At 27.3% G+C, this 20,823-nt stretch overlaps 4 protein-coding genes across 7 annotated transcripts; 2 read left to right on the top strand and 2 right to left on the bottom strand.

Annotated features, from left to right (window-relative positions):
* The first annotated feature begins 50 nt into the window (after positions 1-50).
* Positions 51-14,268, top strand: LOC123267359 (carnitine O-palmitoyltransferase 1, liver isoform). Of its 3 annotated transcripts, XM_044731936.1 has the most exons (11): positions 51-333; positions 3,981-4,135; positions 4,332-4,468; positions 4,535-4,811; positions 5,970-6,698; positions 9,910-10,043; positions 10,190-10,255; positions 10,454-10,519; positions 10,735-10,843; positions 11,663-12,292; positions 13,786-14,268. In XM_044731936.1, the coding sequence occupies exons 2-11, from the start codon at positions 3,995-3,997 to the stop codon at positions 13,891-13,893; spliced, it is 2,397 nt and encodes a 798-aa protein (XP_044587871.1). In that variant the 5' UTR covers positions 51-333; positions 3,981-3,994; the 3' UTR covers positions 13,894-14,268. The 3 variants fall into 3 exon arrangements, with proteins under 3 accessions (XP_044587871.1, XP_044587870.1, XP_044587869.1); XM_044731935.1 differs by lacking the exon at positions 10,454-10,519 and having other exon boundaries at positions 52-333; positions 13,786-14,267; XM_044731934.1 differs by lacking the exon at positions 10,190-10,255 and having other exon boundaries at positions 53-333; positions 13,786-14,266.
* LOC123267363 lies at positions 7,665-9,421 on the bottom strand. The gene is made up of 2 exons (XM_044731942.1): positions 8,455-9,421; positions 7,665-7,860 (listed from the first exon to the last, which is right to left on the bottom strand). The coding sequence occupies exon 1, from the start codon at positions 9,298-9,300 to the stop codon at positions 8,461-8,463; it is 840 nt and encodes a 279-aa protein (XP_044587877.1). The 5' UTR covers positions 9,301-9,421; the 3' UTR covers positions 7,665-7,860; positions 8,455-8,460.
* A 133-nt stretch (positions 14,269-14,401) lies between the features above and the next one.
* Positions 14,402-16,254, bottom strand: LOC123267367 (protein POLR1D-like). The gene is made up of 2 exons (XM_044731947.1): positions 16,101-16,254; positions 14,402-14,682 (listed from the first exon to the last, which is right to left on the bottom strand). Exons 1-2 carry the CDS (start codon positions 16,121-16,123, stop codon positions 14,478-14,480), a joined length of 228 nt encoding a protein of 75 aa, XP_044587882.1. The 5' UTR covers positions 16,124-16,254; the 3' UTR covers positions 14,402-14,477.
* Positions 16,255-16,298: 44 nt separating this feature from the next.
* Positions 16,299-19,914, top strand: LOC123267366 (T-complex protein 1 subunit delta). 2 transcript variants are annotated; one of them, XM_044731946.1, is made up of 6 exons: positions 16,299-16,431; positions 16,521-16,690; positions 16,875-16,927; positions 17,764-17,853; positions 18,541-19,627; positions 19,864-19,914. In XM_044731946.1, the coding sequence occupies exons 2-6, from the start codon at positions 16,579-16,581 to the stop codon at positions 19,869-19,871; spliced, it is 1,350 nt and encodes a 449-aa protein (XP_044587881.1). In that variant the 5' UTR covers positions 16,299-16,431; positions 16,521-16,578; the 3' UTR covers positions 19,872-19,914. The 2 variants fall into 2 exon arrangements, with proteins under 2 accessions (XP_044587881.1, XP_044587880.1); XM_044731945.1 differs by having other exon boundaries at positions 18,541-19,914.
* Positions 19,915-20,823: the final 909 nt, after the last annotated feature.

Below are 20,823 nucleotides of genomic sequence, written 5' to 3' on the forward strand. Positions count from 1 at the left end.
GACGACTTCCGACTTCTCACTTCTCACTTCAGTTTCGCTCAACGCTTTGTGCTTTGATCAGTGATCAGTCTCCAAACAAACAAGTCGCGCTCGATAATCGATCCTAGATCACAATTAAAACGTTTTTCTAAAAGTGAGTGCGCACTTGGCGTACTAAACGCTAAAAGTTGATTTAATTTTCCAACAAATAAAAAATCAACAGGTAAAAAATTGCACAATTAAATGACTCTGCATCTGGATATTTAAACGTACTCCGTCTGAGTACTGAATTCTACAAAGAATAATAATAACAACGTTAACAGTATCATACCAGCTGGCTGATCTTGTACGCTTGTAAGTTTGTTAATATTTATTTTTATTATTAACTATACATTCATATTTATAATATATTAACACTACACTATTAATAAACTGACCCTTACATTTTTTTAACGCAAAACATTCATTACGCAATTGTGTATGTATTTATATAAATAACACATACGGCTTATTTGTTCACCAGCTTAATTGGGTAAAAAGAAAGAATCCAGTAAAAAATAAAGAAAGTGTTTTAGCGAAAGGAAAATAAGTAAAAGTCACCTTTTTTTTGTATTTATTTTTATTATTATTATTATTAGTTTTTATAAAAATTAAGTTAGCCGACATTCAAAAATAAAAAAAAATTTTTTTCATTGAAAAAATGACTACAAAAAAAAGAAAAAAAAATTTCATTTGTAAAAAATTTTAAAAACTGTAAGTGCAATTTTTAAAAAATATTTTTTTGTTCTGATTTAATTATTAAAAAATCACAAAATTAAAAACGTCGGCTAACTTTAGTATCATTTAGTTTTTAAGTTTTTAACTATTTTTTATTTTTTTTATTAATTAAAAATTAGAACTAAAAAACTATTTTTTAAAAATTCCACGTATAATTTTTAAAATTTTCTACATGTGAAAATTTTTGTTTTAATTTTTTTAAAAATTATTTTTCAATAAAATTATAGAAATTTTCAAATGTCAGCTAATTTAATTTTCATGTTTTTAAGTTGATTTTTTTTTAATTTGAATTGTAAATTGACATACGTAAGACTTTTTCCAATAATTAATTTTAATGAATGTAATTTTTTTTTTAAACAACAAGTAACCACGTGTTTATAATTTTTATGACAATTTTTTACGTTTATTTATTCTTAAATAAAATGTTTACTTTTTTTATCAATAATAATCTCAACATTTTTTTAAATGACATAATTTTTTTTAATCAACTCTCGCTCAGTATAATTTTTTGTTAATTATTTTTTGCTCTCTAATTGAAATTAGAACCATAAAATTTAGCTATAAAAAATTACATTAAAAAAAAGCTAATAATAATAATAGTAGTGTCATTTCAATCTAGAGTAAAATAGTATGATTAAATTTATCTGGTGACCTTGTATCAATTCAAATTGACGGAAAACAATCAATATAATGACTAGTTGATAATAAATTAAACAAAGGATCAACAGACATTTAATTTATTAATTAAAAATTGTAAACAAAAACTTATAAATGTCTATTTACCTTTTGTTATCAATGACAATGTCATGCGCTACCGTATCATAGGTCAAGTAAATACCTTTGTTGGTAGCGCAATAAAAAAAAGTAAATAAAAGGTTACATCAGATTAACAATTTAAATTAATTATTATTAATATTTATTTAAAATAATACATTTATTTGCATATAAATATTCAAATAATTAAAGTACAATTAATAGGTGCAAGCTGCAGTAGACATAGGATTGAACGAAGGCCGAAGCACTAACAATATGACCCACACTCCCGGCATCATTGGCCCATCAACCGCTCTTAAAGTCCAAAGTCCACAACGCCACATCCTCAACACTTACTCCTATATGTATACGCAAATATATGTGTATACAATACATGTCATCATTTTAATTCTCCTCTGCAATTATAATCACGATAACTGCAATAATATCTAAATTATATATGTATATTTCTTCTTGCAATTTTTTAACAGACAAAACACAGATATTAGATATCAATATGAATTGAAATATTTTTATCTATAAATTGCGCAATTGTTTTTTTTTTATGTCTAGAATTATTTTGGGTTCAATAAATTGATAACTTAGTTATCAGTAAATTTTTTTTCTGGGTATTTTAATTATCCAGGTGAAGTCTAGACAGATGCTAGTCATGATCAAAGGTCAAAAATCTTGAGAAGAAATAAATTTATTACTAATAAAATTTTTTTATTCAAGTTTAAGTTAAATGAACTCTAGGTCCTTAGTTGTCAATTTTTTTTCTTTTATATTGATTTCTTCTTTAATTTTAATTAACACTCTTGTAGATAGATAGATAATAATTTTTATTTGATTTTGGAGCCTACACAGAAAAAAAGTTCACTTGAGCCAAGAAAATATTTTCTTCCTAATTATTTCCTTGAGCGAAAAAAAATTTTTTTTTGACACAAAAAATTTTACTTATTCCTACAAAATTAATTCTCTTGCTTTAAGAAATACGTATCTTGATCCAGGAAAATTCATTTAAGTCAAGAAAATCTTGTTGTTTTGAGAAAATTCAGCCTCTTGCTCCAAAAAATTTAGTTCTTGATAGAATTAAATTTTCTTATCTTGAGAAAATTTCTCTCTTGCTCCAAAAAATTAAATATCTCGATAGAAGTAAATTTTTATTGATTAACATATCAAATGGAAAGATCAAATAATGAATCATTTTTTTTTTCATTTAATATGTTTAATTGCACGCTGAAATAATATAAAATGGGTATCAAATATTCAAGAGAAAAATTTTCTCAAGGTGAGAAAATTTTTTACTCAGCTGAAGTAGGTGGCAGTGCTTCTCTAAAGTATCTAAAAATCTTGATCAAATATAAAAATTTATTATATCAAGTATTTATGATAATTTGAATTGAGAAAAAATTACTTCCACCAAGAATAGAATTTCAAGAAAAATGTTTACTTCGGCCAACACAACTTCGGTCTTCCTTCAGGCACTCGAAAATTTTCTTGAGCCAAGAATTTTGTTCTCCAGTGAAGAAATTTTTCTTTCTGTGTAGGCTCCCTTAGAACCATCATCAAAAAATACATTATAATCAGTGTATAGAGCACAGAATTTGTAATACATTAAATAAAAAGTAAATGTAGTAATTAACGGAATAATATCGTAATAATTCTGTTAAATAATATTAATATTAATGTTAGTGTCATTCAAAGCGCCACAACATTCAATAATAGCAGTCAACGTTAAATATAGCAAATCAATAATTTTGTAAACAATGTAATGTAATGTAATTTATTAACTGACTGTAAGACAACGTCCGCTAACAGCCAAAAGATACATAAAGTGTTACAGAGTGTGTGAGAAAATTAAATATTAAGATATAACATTTATATATAAAATAATGACACTGAAGTTAACAGACGTCTAAAAATTTTTGATTTTTTTTTTTTAATTGAATCACAACTAAAAAGATATTTCTAAAAAATTGCACTTATAGTTTTTCAAGTTTTTTACATGTGAAACTTTTTTTTTTAGTTGTTTAATTGAAATTTTTTCAATAAAAAATTTATAAAAATTTTGAAATGTCAGCTAACTTCATTTTCATATAAAATAATTTGAAATGAGAAAATGTTTATTATTTGGTCTCTTATCATCAGAATGCACATGAAGTTATAAAATAACAAGAAAAGAAGGAAATAATTAGAAAAATAGTTCAAAATTATAATATGACATCAGGCACAATGTTTAAGAGTCTATATAACAGTCGAAAATTTTACAGCATCACCACCGAGTTCTTACTGGCCGATTTATTATTATGCACCCAAGCTTTCAGCCTGTTAATAATAATAATTATAGCATAAACTACGAAATAATTCAAAATTTTCAGCTTTCGTAATATCGGCTGGCAGCACATTCCAAATGCGCTTTTGTATTTTATTTTTAATCTGTAAAATTCTAAACTGCTTTCACTTTGCAGAATAAAAGGCAAGCATGGCGGAAGCTCATTCAGCGGTAGCCTTCAGCTTCTCAATAACCCACGAAGGATGGGACGTTAATTTCGACCGAGAAGTTCTGCACCTAGTCTGGGAATCTGGATTACGGTCATGGAAGAAAAGATTTTTTAGATTCACTGTAAGAATTATTTATTTATTAATCTTATCTTCTATTGCTTTTTAAACGCCCGCTTTTGAGTAAACATTGATAACAATGTTTTTATGTATATTAAAATTTATTGACGTCTATCAATGTCAGTGAATTAGTCATCGCTTTTTATCACGTGTATCTACATTAATTATATACCTATTACAATTACCATTTTTTTTCTCAGAACAATTTAAAGACTGGAGTTTACCCAGCGTCATTGGAAAGCTTGTGGCTGACAATAGGAATAGTTGCAGCTATCCATTTTACTGGATTCAAGGTTCCTTATGATTTAGTTGGAAAAGTTGTTCCTTATGTGTCTGGGTAATTGTTTTTATTTTATCAATTTATTTATTTAAAAAAAAAATAATTCATAATTTTACTTATTAGGTCCTCTATATCAGCCCACCTGGTAGCATCAATAATAGTAGGCTTAATACTGTGGCTGGTAGTTATTTACACACTCCGTTACTGCTTGAAGTTACTTCTGATGTACAAAGGATGGATGTACGAAGCCCGCGGTCGAGGTGGAAAAGTATCTCTAAGTACCAAATTGTGGGTGATTTTGGTTAAATTGTTCTCGGGGTGGAACAAACCGATGCTTTATAGTTTCCAAGGGTCCTTACCGCGGCTGCCGTTGCCCTCGGTTGAAAAAACTACAAAAAGGGTTAAGAATTTTTTTTATTTATCATTTTTTTGTTTAAGTATTTTAGATAAATTATTGCAGTATATACTGAGATAAAAAATTAGGAATTTTTTAATCTATATTATTAAGAGAATAAGAAAAATCTTGTGTCCAGGATAGTCATATGATAAAATCGGTTTTTTTTAGTGAAATTTAGTGTCATTGCAAAGGTCTTGACTTGAAATTGTGCGTATTAAAGATTTTATATCATTCTCATCAACAGTTAATTTATTATATTTATTTATTAAATTAATTTATTATGAAATTTATTATGATAAGTATTTAGGCTGCATTCGAAAATTCTCTATGTCTAGATACATAATTAAGAAATTACTTTGTCTCTTGAGAACCATTGACATTTTTAAAGATATAAGCTCATCCCGGTGTTACAATCATCGAGACCTTTTATTTGAGTACCCACATTAATTTTTTATATATTTATATATATTATATATGTATATGAGAAAAATATATCAAAACGCATGTGGGTACTCAAATGAAAGTTCTTGATGAGTGTAACATTGGGATGAGCTTACATCTTTAAAAATATCAATAATTAAGAAATAATCTTGTATCTTGAGAACTACTAACATTTTTAAAGATATGAGCTCATCCCGACATTACACTCATCAAGACCTTTCATTTAAGTACCCACATCAATTTTTGATATATATATATATATATATATATATATATATATATATATATATATATATATATATGAAAAATATATCAAAATGCATGTGGGTACTCAAATGAAAGCTCTTGATGAGTGTAACATCGGGATGAGCTTATATCTTTAAACACGTCAATAGTTAAGAAAGTACAGTGCAATTTAACATAAATCATTATTTAATAAAGCAAAATTTTATTTATGTATAGTTCACAGCAGTCACAGTGACTGCAAGGTTACTAGTAAGAAATGAATTTATTAAAAACTTAAGATAATTTTTTTTATTAAATATCAAAGTTTTCTAATTAAAAAAAATTTTTTTTAAATAAAAATTTAAAAATTAATTTTTTGTCACTATAATGGCAATTTTTAATAAAAATACATTTTTTTCTCAGTGTATATTATTAATACTTAATAATTAATTGGATTTATAATTAATTTTTACTGATATAAATTATATTTTACAGTATTTAAGAAGCGTGAGGCCATTACTAGACGACGAAAACTACGCCCGGATGGAAAAACTAGCAAAAGAATTTGAAGAAGGAATCGCTGTAAAATTGCAGCGTTACCTAATACTAAAGTCGTGGTGGTCGAGTAACTACGTGTCGGATTGGTGGGAGGAATACGTTTATTTGCGCGGTAGATCACCAATTATGGTCAATTCTAATTTTTATGGTATTGATGCGATACTTATGCATCCAATAGACGTACAGGCTGCACGTGCTGCTAGTATTATACACTTGTGTTTACAGTACAGACGTAGTATCGAACGACAAGAATTGGAGCCGATTAAGTTACAGGGTCTAGTGCCTCTGTGCTCTTGGCAGTACGAAAGACTCTTTAATACCACGAGGATCCCCGGGATCGAGACTGACAAGATCGTCCACTACAATGACGCTAAGCACGTCGTGGTTTACCACAAAGGTCGCTATTACAAGCTGCTTATTTACTACAAAAACAGGATTCTGACTGCTTGCGAAATTGAGCAGCAGATTAACTACATCATGAGTCACGACTCTGCGCCAGTTAATGGAGAGGAAAAATTAGCCGCTCTTACTGCTGCCAATCGTACTACTTGGGCTAAAGCTAGAGAGGAATATTTTTCTAAGGGTACTAACAAATTGTCCCTGGATTTAATTGAAAAATCTGCGTTTGTTGTGGCGCTTGATGATTTCCCTTATGAATTTGATCCTGTAAGTTATTTTAATTATTTATTATTTATTTTTTATAAATATAATTTATTTTTTATTTTTATAACAATTAAATTATTATAAGAAAAATTTAATTAAAAAAAAATTTTACTTGTAAAAAAGGTTACATGTCGATTCACCCCCTGAAAATTCGTTCCCGGACATTTCACCCTTGGAAATTCATTCTTAAAAATTAACTTTTCAGTGATTCTGTCTAAAAATTAATTCTTCGTCATTTAGCCTCTTACAAAATTTTCTCATAAAAAATTTCTCATGCAAAAAATTCTCACTCAAAAATTTCTTGACTTAAAAAATTCTCACAGAACAAAAAATTATCATTAAAAAATTTCTCAAAGTATATTAACCGAATTAAAAATTTTTCAACAAGGTATAATCATGGTTTTTGTATGTATTTATTCGACATAAGACCAAAGCATAAGCTTTTGAGTTCCGCTTTTAACAAAGGCTGTGTTTGGGCATTTTCTGAGATATTTTGGGGTGAGACGATATATTTGATTTTCATAGAATTTTTTAACAGGAGCTTAGTTTGGGCATTTCCGTTGAAAATTAAAAATTTAGCCGGAAGTGCCCAATTGAATCTCCTGTTAAAAATTCTATGAAAATCAAATAAATGGCCAAACACAGCTGCTGTTAAAAGCGGAACTCAAAATTCCAATTTTGAAAGGTTACATTTTAGCACATCCTAGTATTTATCTAAAAAAAGGCTAACACATAAGTTATAAATAATTAAATAAATTTTAATTATACAGTATTTTTCATTAGACTGTCTATGTTTTAATAGTATCAATTTTGAATCTCATGATATTCATACTTCTTTTTAAAAATTAACATAAATTTTCATTAATAATAATTAATAATACTAATCGGATGCCGTAAAAAGACCAAAAGGTAAATTTCAGAGGTTTAAAGGAGTATTCTACTGTAGAGGCATGAATTTCGCCCGGTTTTAGAAGCGCTGTACGAAGGAAACAAAAAATATTTTTATGATAAATTTTTTTATCATTTGTTTATTGATGTTTTATTATTACATAAAAAAATTATTAAAAAAAAAAAATTAAAATTGACAAAGTTATGAGCAGTCAAAGTGGGGGGTCAAAAAAAAAGAGGCTATCCTGGCGTGCATTATTCCAACCCTCCTGGTGATCTGAAACATAAAAAACAGACGGATTCTTAATTATTATAGATGCCGCTATCGTATAACTCTTGGATAAGTTAAAAAAAAATTTTTTTTTGAAAATGGCGGCAGTTTGAAAAAAAAAATTTTTTTTTTCATATTTTTTTAACAATTCCGAATTTTTTAAAAATACTAAATGAGAAGTTATAGTTTTGGACAGGGTTCACGAGATGAAGCGACGTATAGAGAACATCCTCTTCAAATTTGAAGTAAATCAGTTCATTAGAACTCGAGATATCCTCACCGGCAGCTCGAAAAACGTACACTGATGAAAAATTAAACTTGATTCAAAAGAAAAAATCTTGAATCAAGAATACCATTTTGAAGAAAATAATTTTCTTGAGTCAAGAGGGAAAATTCTTGAATTGAGAATAATTTCTTGATTTAAGAATTTTTTCTCTTGACTCAAGAAAATGATTTTCTTCAAAATGGTACTCTTGGCTCAAGATCTTTTTTCTTGAATCAAGTTAAATTTTTTATCAGTGTAGTTCCGAGAAAAACGCGTTGAAAGTTTTGAGACAAGTTTTCGACAATTTTACTTGTAAAATGGTACAGAATACTTACATATTTTTAATCGGCGATTCCTGATCCATATAAGAATCCTTCCTCTACTTCAAAATGCTCATTCTCCGATGTTCTCTTGTGAAGACGTGCAGTTCTACCCTCCTTTGACGCCTCTGAAGTCCGGAGCTCCGAGCGCTCGATACGCGCTTCGTCCCATCTCGCTGCAAAAGCATTAGCTTCTGGGCCAATCGTGATTCCCATAACATCTAAGATTTTTAATATAGGTATAAACCCTTCATTAAAAATACTAACTGCGAAGAAAGTGGCAATTTCAATTGTCTTCGGTCCAGCGTGAATGTGCTTCGGAGCAAAAGTCCAAATTAACGAATTCAAAGATTCGTTATTATTTTGGGTTTCAGAATCCAAACATCGTTCCAATAAAGAATGAGCTGATAAACTTTCATAAATTGGTTTTATTACTTCTAAAACTTTGTCATTTAGAGGAGGATTTTTGTGGTCAAATTCGTCAATAGTGCCGTCTTCTATTGCCTTCTGATACTTGCACCAACTAAATGAACAATTAATGTGCTGAGGATTTTCGTTAATTGAAATTTTATGAAAGTAGGTTGCCCACACATCTCTCTTTATGTCTTCAACAGAATCTGGATTTCGACGAATTGCCAAACCATAATATAAAGACAATTCATTGATAAGCTTATCAGTGAGTTTACCACCGCCTTTGCCACCAATACCTTTATTATCTTTTTTTGCTTTACGTAACCGTGAACCCATGCGTTTTTGAACATGCCCAACACACTCCTTTTTTTCTACTACCGGGTTATCTTTGTTAACTTGTAGCGGTCGGACCGGAACCGATGCCACGTCACTAAAACGGCTATAACTCATGAAATAATAGGAATTTTTAAAAATCCTTTTAATGACATATTTTTGAGTATCTAAACTTTGAAAATATGAAAAAAAAAAATTTTCGATTTTTTCAAAATTCTACAGTAGAATACTCCCTTAAATGTCTCGATGATGAATTTCGATGGATGAAGTAGCCTTAGGATGGAATTGTTAAAGGTTGAGGTTATAAGGGTGAAATGACCCGGGGGTAAAATAACCAAGGTTGGTTTTTCAGGGTAAAATGACCCGGGTAAAAATTCACGGGGATGAATCGCTCAGCCACTATAAAAAATTATAAATGCAATTTTTTAAAATTCTGACTTAATTAATTAAAAATATTACAAATTTTTCTGACTTCAGTACACGGAAAGAATAAGATGACACTGGATATCATCCCAGATTATACTGAGTGAAAAAAAATTTTAGATAGTAGCTAGTATAATCCAGATTACAATGAGTATAATCCAGATATCACGCAGTATAATCTGGATTTTTTTAGCTTCAATCTGAAATTTTTTTTCATCAGAGATATCACTGAGTATAATCTGGGATGATATCCAGTGTCATCTTGTTCTTTTCGTGTATCATAATTTTTTTATTTATATTTAGAAACGGCCAGAAAAATTAGACCAGTATGGAAGAATTTTATTACACGGTAAAGGATACGACAGGTGGTTTGATAAATCATTTACTCTCTGCATCGGTACTAATGGTCGCATTGGATTCAATGCCGAGCACTCTTGGTAAGTCATAATTAAAATAAAATAAATGTTTGTTTTTAATTTCCCATTTAGTTAAAAAATATTATTTATAATAAAATATACAAATATGTAATCGGGATTGTAAAAAAATCCTGAATCTTCATTACCAATTGAACTAAAATGAGCAGGGCTGACGCTGCAGTGATGTCTCATTTATGGGAGCACATAGTAGCTGAAGAAGCTGATGAGAGCATGTAAGAACCGCCGGATATTTTTTTTTTCTGATCTCTGCTTCAGCCGTGACTCCAAATTCTTCTGCTGCTGTTTCTACTTTAATAATTATTATTATTACTTTAAATTATAATATAATTATTGTACTTATTGTAAAACTAAGCGATGGAAAATCAGCAAATCTTATAAAGCTGCTTAACTTAATCGTTTATGCTTGTCAGGGCCGATGCTCCTGTGATGGGTGCTATGTGGGAATACGTTATTGGCAGTGACGTATTTGAAGATGGGTAATTTTCTCTTGACTATTCTTTAAATCTAAAATAAGCAACATGTTCAACTCACTTCTTGCTGCATCGCATTGTTCGTTAATTATTTTTAATTGTTTTGTTTGTGTCGCTTTGATTTCATCTGACCTAACATTTAAGCCTTAACATTCATCTTATTGCTCTAATTCAACAAATGCATTCTTATTCATCTATTTATTGCAATTATTTTTAAACAGATACAAAGACGGACATTGCGCGGGTACACCAGAATTTTCATTGACTCCTACTCGATTGCACTGGGATCTTACTTCAGAGTGTATTGATGAAATAAATCGTGCTGCAGAGGTATTTATTACAAAATTAAATTTTTTATTTTAATAATCTAATTATTTAATTAAATAAATTTTACTTATTTATATCTTTAAAAATTGCAATTTTTATTTTAAAAAATTAATATTTTAATACAAAAATATATTTATTATTTAAAAAATTTGTTTCTTTATTTGAAAATTTTAATTTTTTTTTTAAATTAACATTTTATTACAAAATTTTTTTTAATTAAAAAATCTAATTTATTATTGAATTAAATTAATTTAAAAAATTTGATTTATTTATATCTTTGAAAATTGCAATTTTTATTTTAAAAAATTAATATTTTAATACAAAAATATATTTATTATTAAAAAAAATTTGATTTATTTGAAAAATTAAATTTTTTATTTGAAACAATTAATTTTTTAAATAAAAGATCGAAATTTTTACTTAAAAAATTTAATTTCTTTATTTGAAAATTTTAATTTATTTTTAAATCACTTGTTTGATTTTTTAAATAGAAAATTGCATTAAAAAAAAAATAAAAATTTTTTTTTTTCAATTAAAAAAAATTAGTTTTTTAAATAAAAAAATTAATATTAAATTTTTTAATTAAAAATTTTAATTTAATATTAAATTTAATTATTAATTTTTTTATTTAAAAAATTAATTTTTTTTAAATGAATTTTTCAATTGAAAAAAAAAAAATTTTATTTTTTTTTTAATGCAATTTTCTATTTAAAAAATCAAACAAGTGATTTAAAAAAAAAAAAATTTAAATAAATTACAATTGCTAATCTAATGCAGCAAGTTAAAAATAGCCAGTATAAAATTACCATTTTTTTATTTTAGGATGCGCATAAATTATTAAACGACGTAGATTTGCGTATTTACGTCCATGATAACTACGGAAAAGGATTTATGAAAACATGTTCAATGTCTCCGGATGCGTACATTCAAATGGCACTACAATTAGCATACTACCGGGACGCTGGTAAATTTAGTTTGACTTACGAAGCCTCAATGACGCGGTTGTTTAGAGAAGGAAGAACAGAAACAGTCCGGCCCTGCACCATCGAGTCCGCTAATTGGGTCAAGTCAATGGAGAACGAATCCGCGAGCATCGCTGAGAGACACGAATTGCTGAAGGCAGCTGCGCTGCAGCACCAAAGTGGCTACCAGGAAGCGATGTGTGGCAAAGGAATCGACAGACATTTGTTCTGTCTGTATGTCGTCTCCAAGTACCTGGAAGTCGACTCGCCCTTCTTGAAAGAAGTCCTTAGTGAACCCTGGAAGCTATCCACCTCTCAGACTCCCCACGGACAGACTCCTAAGCTGGACTTGAAGAAATTCCCGAAGTGTATCTCTGCAGGAGGCGGGTTTGGTCCAGTTGCTGATGATGGTTATGGTGTTTCTTATATTATTGCTGGTGAAGATCTTATATTCTTTCATATTTCCAGCAAAACTAGTTCACTAGCTACAGTAAGTTTTTTTTTAATTATGATACTGACATTGAGATATGATAATTTTAAAAATTTTTTTAATAAATAAACTAGCAACCTTGCAGTCACTAAATGACTGCCGTGACTTGTGGACTATGAATAAATAAAATTTTGCTTTATTAAATAATGAATTTTGTTAAATTGCACTGTACTTTCTTAACTATTGACGTTTTTAAAGATATAAGCTCATCCCGATGTTACACTCATCAAAAGCTTTCGTTTGAGTACCCACATGCATTTTTATATATTTTTCATATATACATATATGTAATATATATATAAATATATGAAAAATTGATGTGGGTACTCAAATGAAAGGTCTCGATGATTGTAACACCGGGATGAGCTTATATCTTTAAAAATGTCAATAGTTCACGAGATACAAGGTAATTTCTTAATTATTGATATTTTTAACAATATAAGCTCATCCTGATGTTACACTCATCAAAAGCTTTCATTTGAATACCCACATGCATTTTGATATATTTTTCATCTATACATATATATAAATATATGAAAAATTGATGTGGGTACTCAAATGAAAGGTCTCGATGAGTGTAACATCGGGATGAGCTTATATCTTTAAAAATGTCAATAGTTGACAAGATACAAGGTCAGTTCTTAATTATTGACATTTTTAAAGATATAAGTAGATCCCGATGTTACACCCATCAAGAGCTTTGATTTGAGTACCCACATACATTTTTATATATTTTTCATATATACATATATATAAATATATAAAATATATGAAAAATTGATGTGGGTACTTAAATGAAAGGTTTCGATGAGTGTAATGTCGGGATGAGCTTATATCTTTAAAAATGTCAATAGTTCACGAGATACAAGGTAATTTCTTAATTATTGATATTTTTAACAATATAAGCTCATCCTGATGTTACACTCATCAAAAGCTTTCATTTGAGTACCCACATGCATTTTGATATATTTTTCATCTATACATATATATAAATATATAAAATATATGAAAAATTGATGTGGGTACTTAAATGAAAGGTTTCGATGAGTGTAATGTCGGGATGAGCTTATATCTTTAAAAATGTCAATATACAAGATACAAGGTCATTTCTTAATTATGTATCTTGAGATAGAGCATTTTCGAATGCAGCCTAAATACTTATCATAATAAATTGACTATTGGTAAGAATGATATGAAATGTTCAAAAGGCACAAATTCAAATCAAGACCTTTTCAATGACACTAAACTTCACTAAAAAAACCAATTTTATCATATGACTATCCTGGACACAAAATTTTTCTTATTCTCTTAATAATATAGATTATAGCAAGAAAAATTTATCTTTAAAAGCTTTAAAAAAATATAAATGCAATTTTTTAAAAATAATTTTCTAGACCTAGTTCATTTATTTAAAAAAATTGTCAAGTGTCTACTAATTTCAGTATTATTTAAAATTTTTTTAATTAGATATTTATTAATAATATAATTTTCAGGATTCATCAAGATTTGCAAGACACATAGAAAAAGCACTAGCTGATATTAAGGATCTCATGGTGTCTGTCAAGAAAATAAATCATCAAAAAAACGGATCAGTTAATTAATACTTCATTTTAATTAATTAATTGGTTCCATATTGTTTTATTATTATTATTTTAATTATAATTATTATTAACTATGCACAAATTGATTGAAATTAAAATCATTGTCTCTCGCAAAATAGAAATGTAAATATTCGTTAAAAATTTAATATTTAATATTTCGTTTTTAGTTTTTAAAATTTATTCTTGAAATTTTATTAAAAATTTTTATTTATTTAGTAATTACTTGCAAGAGACATACTCAATCACTGAGCAACCTATCAATGCAAAAAAAAAAAATAATTTAGATTTATATATATATAAATACAATATTTTATATACTAAAGTTTTGGAGCTTATTAAGTATGTTAACAAAAATTAAATAAATTGTTACGAATATACATATATTTACCCATATATTTATATATATTTTTGAATATATATGATATATTAAATTGGTGACTGGTTAAAAATGAAATTATTTAATTACATATATAACTATATATGTCTTTGTATATATATTATTGAAATTAACAATTTGTTATTTTATCTTTTTTATAGAAAAAATAAATTTAGATGAAATATTTCTTAAGCTAGCGTTATTTTTATTAATTTTTTTTACGTGACTTTGAACTGTCCCGGTCCTTACTCTCTTTGTGTCGGTGTTTGTTTGATATTATTGCATTACGCAGTGTTGAATGCAGAAATCGTTTATTGATTGTTTCTCTAGGCTTTACCCATCCACTTGGACCCATCACTTCGGCTCTTTTTGCTCCTATTTTAGCTTCTTCAATTAATGCTTCTGCAGCTAATCTGGACAATAATTTTATTTATTTTTAATATCACTTAAATTTATTAATTATTTGTGTCAAGTATATTAAAGATAATTTAATTTTCTGTAAATAATAATAAAACTGAATAATACTGAAGTTAGCTGTCAGCTGTCAATTTTAAAAATTTTTATAACAAATAACAAAGTTCTAAACAAATAAATCAATTACAACAAAAAAATGCATGATATTGAAATTAGCAGTCACGACTATTTTTTAATTTTTTTTAACAAATAAATTTGTTCCAGAAAATTATTTATAAAAAATTGCATTTTTCATTTTTTTTTAATTTCTACATGTCAATTTTTTTTTCTAATTATTTTTTACTATAATTTACTTGTTAAAAAAATTTTTTAAATTATCAAATGTCTGCTAAATTAATTTTCATTAAAGTTAGCAGCCACTTTATCATTTAAAATTTTTTTTTAACAAATAAATTTGTTCAGAAAAATTATTTTTAAAAAATTGCATTTTTTATTTGTTAAAATTTTTACATGTCAATTTTTTTTCCTAATTTATTTTGCAATAATTTATTTATCACCAAAATTATTAAAATTATTAAATATCTGCTGAATTAATTTTCATAAAAAATGCTTCTAAATTTGCTTTTAAAGTTTCATTTGTAATTTTTATCAATTTTGACATGTGAAATTTTTTAATAAAATTTTTTTTATAATAATTTAGTTGCCATAAAATTCTAAGAATATTTTTTATGTCTATCAACTTCAGTGTCACTAACACTGAAATCAGCTGACATTTGACAATTTTTTTTTTATTTTCATAAAAAATCAATTATGAAAAAAAAATATTATTAAAAATTGTGAACTTGTAATTTTTTTTAATATCAAGATGTAGAATTTTTGTATTAAAATTTTTTTACAGAAATTTATTAATAAAAATCCACAAAATTGACAGATGTCATTTAATTTCAGGATCATAAATAAAACCGCTATTAAAAAGGTTTTATTTTGTTATATTAAAATATATAAATAACTCCTGTGTTTTTAATATAAAAATTGACATAATATTCAATGCAATTATTTTTAAAAATTAAATTATTTATTTATTTATTCATTTTACGCCAAGCGGCATTATACATTAAAAATATAAAAGATATAATATTAAATTGATTAGATATATTGAATCAAACAATATAAATAAATTTAATATTATATCTTTTATATCTTTAATGTATATTACCGCTTGGCGTAAAATGAATAAATAAATTATATTAATATTAATAATAATAATAATAATAATAATAATTATTATTATTATTATTATTAAATTAAATATTGATTGTAAAAAAATAAATGTCGAACACTTGCCTTTTATAAAACTACAATCAAGTTATTAAATTAAAATAAAAACAAAAAAAAATATGTCAACAGTTATAAATACCTGTTTAATGTTTCTTCATCCATTGTTAATAATTAGTTACTATAATAATTAGCTTTTTTTTTCTTATTTGCACTTGTTTGACGCATTTACTGTTTCTGTTTGTGTAACTTAACAATTGTTTATTTATAAATTTTGACAGGTGCTGCCTCTCTTACCTACAACATCTGTAACCCAAAACAACTAAAAAAGGTGGCGCTTTAGTTGTCTTTTTTACTATTACCGACATTACTTACTTACCTTCATCGCTATAGGAACGTCAAATAAAAAAAAAGAAGGCGAGCCTCTACTAAGCACTAACTTCAAGCCCTTGTGTGATTCTAGCCTCGTGTTTGTAAGTTTCATTTTACTCTCATAATTTTTTACTATTAAATTTTATGAACTAACAAAAAAAATACTAATCTATAAAATTATTAATTTCAGAACCAAAGTCTGAACGTTTAAATCATACTTAGTTGATAATAATATATACCTAGACACCATGAAGAATACAATGAGCAACGATGCTAAATACGGAGGTAGCCACAAAAAGGCTTTCCAGGACAAAAGTAAACCCGCTGATATTCGGATTAGTAACATTCTGGCCGCCAAAGGTATTTATTTTTATTATTTAACTTATTTTTCAATTATTTTTTGTAATCTGTGTCAGAGTTGTCGTGGAGAGAAACATTGCCTTATTTGGTTATAATACCGGTTTTGGTGTACTCCATTTTTTTTTTATTATTCAACTAATAATTTATAAATTAATTAATAAATAAATAAATAAATTTTTTTCAGCGCTTTGTGATGCTATTCGTACCAGTTTGGGTCCTCGTGGAATGGACAAAATGGTAAATAATTTTTATTTTACATGTTTAAAAAAATTAAGACACTTCAAATTTATCAAAAATTTTTTGTCAGCCTCAACGCAATTTCTATATATATATATATATATATATATATATAATTTACTATTTTTTCCGAAGATCGGTGTTTTTACTAAATAAAGAGTTCTATATTTCAAAGCCATTATCCCCGATCCAAATTGATGTTAGACTAATTTTTAAATTTTACATTAAATTTTTTTTATTTATTAAATTCTTTAAATTTTAATTTTTACTTATTATTTATTTTCACCACATTATTGTCGGTATGAGCACTCATACCATCCTTGGGTGAATATATCTAACAATTAAAAATCTTAATTTTTTTAATTTAAGATTAAGCAAAGATGTTATATTCTTTACTTAAGGTAAAATATATATATACATATATATATTTTTTTTTTATTTTATTTGGGGCCAGTTTTTTAATCCGGGATAAAATTTTATTCAATGCTAAAATATCTCTATATATTTTAGGTAAATAAATATACTGAATACTAATTATATCTTGGATAAAATTTTATCCCGCATTGGAAAACTAGCCCTTAATGTAAACCTTGATTTTGGTAATTAATTATGATAAATAAATAGGTTTTATTTGTATTACATAAGTTGTGTTTTACAAAGTCTACAAAATATCTTTAGTTTGCACTCATACTCTTTCTCTTATTCTAACAATACTTTGGTTCACTATTTTTACTTTGTACTGTAGTTTTTTATAATTGTTTAATTATATTAATGCTGTGCACCAAAAAAAAATTACACTTGGTAATTAATTATTTTATTCATAATAATTTTAATAGATTCAAGCTGCAAATGGTGAAGTGACAATTACAAATGACGGAGCTACTATTTTAAAAGAAATGAATGTTATTCATCCAGCAGCAAAAATGGTAAATTACTTTTTATAATTATTAATTTTTTTATTATTATTCACTGATGGTTTTTTTGACATTAAATTATTTTAAAAATTTGTATATTATTTATTATTAAAAATGAAATTAAATTTAGCAGATATTTGTTAATTTAAACATTTTTTTAATAAATAAATTATGGAAAAAACAATTGATAAGTAGAAATTTTAAAAAATTAAAAATGAAATTTTTTAACAAATTTGTTTAAAAAGAAAATTAAAAAATAATCGAGTGATTAAAAAATTATTTTTAAAAATTTGCATTAATATTTTTTCAAATATTTATTAATAATAATTTATGTTTAAAAAATTATAAAAAAACGAAACTAAATTTTTTGACTTTAAAATATTTTGTAAGTTTTTACATTATTTATTATTAAACTGAAAATTAATTTAGCAGATTTTTAATAATTTAAAAATTAAAAAAAAAAATAAATTATGGAAAAAAAAATTAACAAGTAGAAATTTAAAAAAATTAAAAATGAAATTTTTTAATAAATTTGTTTTTAAAAAAAATTAAAAAATAATTGAGTGACTAAAAAATTATTTTTAAAAATTTGCATTAATATTTTTTAATAATAATTTATATGGTTAAAAAATTATAAAAAATCAAAACTAAATTTTTTAAGCCATAAAAAAAATGTTATAACTAATAAAAATAATTTAGTTGGTAGAATTATCCCGGGCCCAAGACTCCGAAGCCGGAGATGGAACAACGAGTGTAGTAGTAATCGCCGGAGCTCTCCTTGAAGCAGTCGACCGTCTTCTCCACAAAGGAATCCACCCAACCTTAATAAGCGACGCATTCCAAAAAGCTGCCGCAAAAGCCGTGGAAATCCTCAGCTGGACCATGTCGATTCCAGTGGACCTGGCAGACAAAGAATCTTTGATCAAGGCAGCGGCTACTTCGCTTAATTCCAAGGTGGTGTTCCAGCAATCAAGCATCCTGGCTCCTTTGGCAGTAACTGCAGTATTAAAAATCACAGAGCCCGGAAAAGAGCAAGCCACTGACTTAAAAGACATCCACGTGATCAAGAAACTCGGTGGAACAGTTGAAGACACCGAGTTGATCGAAGGACTGGTCTTCACCCAGAAGTCCTGCAACGTGAATGGACCCAAGCGAATTGAAAAAGCCAAGATCGGGTTGATCCAGTTCTGCATCTCTCCCCCGAAGACTGACATGGACCACAGCGTGATTGTATCCGATTACTCTGCGATGGACCGTATTTTGAAAGAAGAGAGGACCTACATCCTGAACATCGTCAAGCAGATCAAGAAATCTGGGTGCAATGTTCTCCTGGTCCAGAAGTCGATTCTCCGGGACGCGATCAGCGACCTGGCGATCCACTTTTTGGACAAAATAAAGGTCATGGTGATCAAGGACATTGAGCGCGAGGACATTTCTTTCATTTGCAAGACCCTCGGCTGCAGACCAATCGCTTCCTTGGACCACTTCACCGCCGAGAACCTGGTGAACGCGGAACTCTGCGAGGAAGTCCAGACTGGCAGTTCAAAGTTCGTTAAAGTCACCGGGATTCAGAACCCAGGGCGCACTGTCACTGTCTTGGTTCGCGGAAGCAACAAGCTTGTCCTCGAAGAAGCTGCTAGGTCTCTGCACGATGCTCTCTGTGTCATCAGGTGTCTCGTTAAAGAAAAGGCCCTGATTGCTGGAGGCGGTGCTCCTGAGATTGAACTCGCGCTCAAGCTGTCCGCCTACGCACAAACTCTTGGAGGAGTTGACGCTTACTGTGTCAAAGCCTTCGCTGATGCTCTGGAAATCATTCCGTCGACCCTTGCGGAAAACGCTGGGCTCAATCCTATTGCTACTGTCACTGAGCTTCGCAATCGACATGCCAATGGGGAAATTACTGCTGGGATCAATGTCCGCAAGGGAATGATTACCAATATTCTTGAGGAGAATGTCGTTCAGCCCTTGTTAGTATCTACCAGCGCTATCACTCTTGCTTCGGAAACTGTACGGAGTATTCTTAAGATTGATGATATTATTAACACCATGCAGTAATTTTATTATTTTTTTATAAATGCCTTATTTGGAGATTTAAATTATTGGCCAGAGTTGTCATTTATGATTCTTTATTATTATAAGTAATTACTACTTAGGTAGTTACATTTTTATAAATATATTTGTAAAATTGTAAGATTACTTTGGTCAGTATAAAAAATTTTTTTTTCAATTATATGCATTTAATTTTACGCTTTCAAACACTTAGAGTTTAGAATTACTTTTTTAATAAATCTAAAAATATTTAGATTTTTTCAATTTAAAAAATTATGAATAAAAAAATATTTGAGAATTAAAAATACAGTACTAGATATTTTTTTAATATCTTGGATAAAATTTGTATTTATTTAAATTTGATAATTAATTTTAAAATTAATAAATAAATATACAAAATTTAAATAAAATTAGATTTATTAACAAAGTTTAAAAAAGCCTTAAAACAAAAATATTTGCTTAAACTATTAAAAAATTATAAAATAAACTCGTTTTGTTCAATTTTTCTACTTTCAATAAAATAATATCAGTCAATAAAATTTTAACAATAGTTCCAATAAATTTATTAAAAAATAATTTTACAAGTTTTGATTTTTAAAAATAATCTATAATTTGTAATTTCGTATACATTAATAATAATAATAAAAAAAAAAACATAGAAAGTTTAGAATTTATTGTAGACAGTCTTTGTACGGAATATTGTAAAATGAGTGTGCGTAATCACGGTCCATTTTAAACAAAATCTCAAGTTTAAAAATTAGTGAGCATTAGCTGAAATAATTCTAAACATTCTTGACCAACCTCAACAATTTTTGGTAATTATTTACAAGTAGGGCCCACCTTATTTTTGCCCATATTTAGGTGAAAAATTAATATTTCTTGTTATTTTCATTCTGCTTGTTTTTACGGCGCATTCATGATAAAAAACTTAAA

This window comes from Cotesia glomerata, linkage group LG6 (genome assembly GCF_020080835.1).
Source record: "Cotesia glomerata isolate CgM1 linkage group LG6, MPM_Cglom_v2.3, whole genome shotgun sequence".
In the NCBI taxonomy this organism is placed as follows: Eukaryota; Metazoa; Arthropoda; class Insecta; order Hymenoptera; family Braconidae; genus Cotesia; species Cotesia glomerata.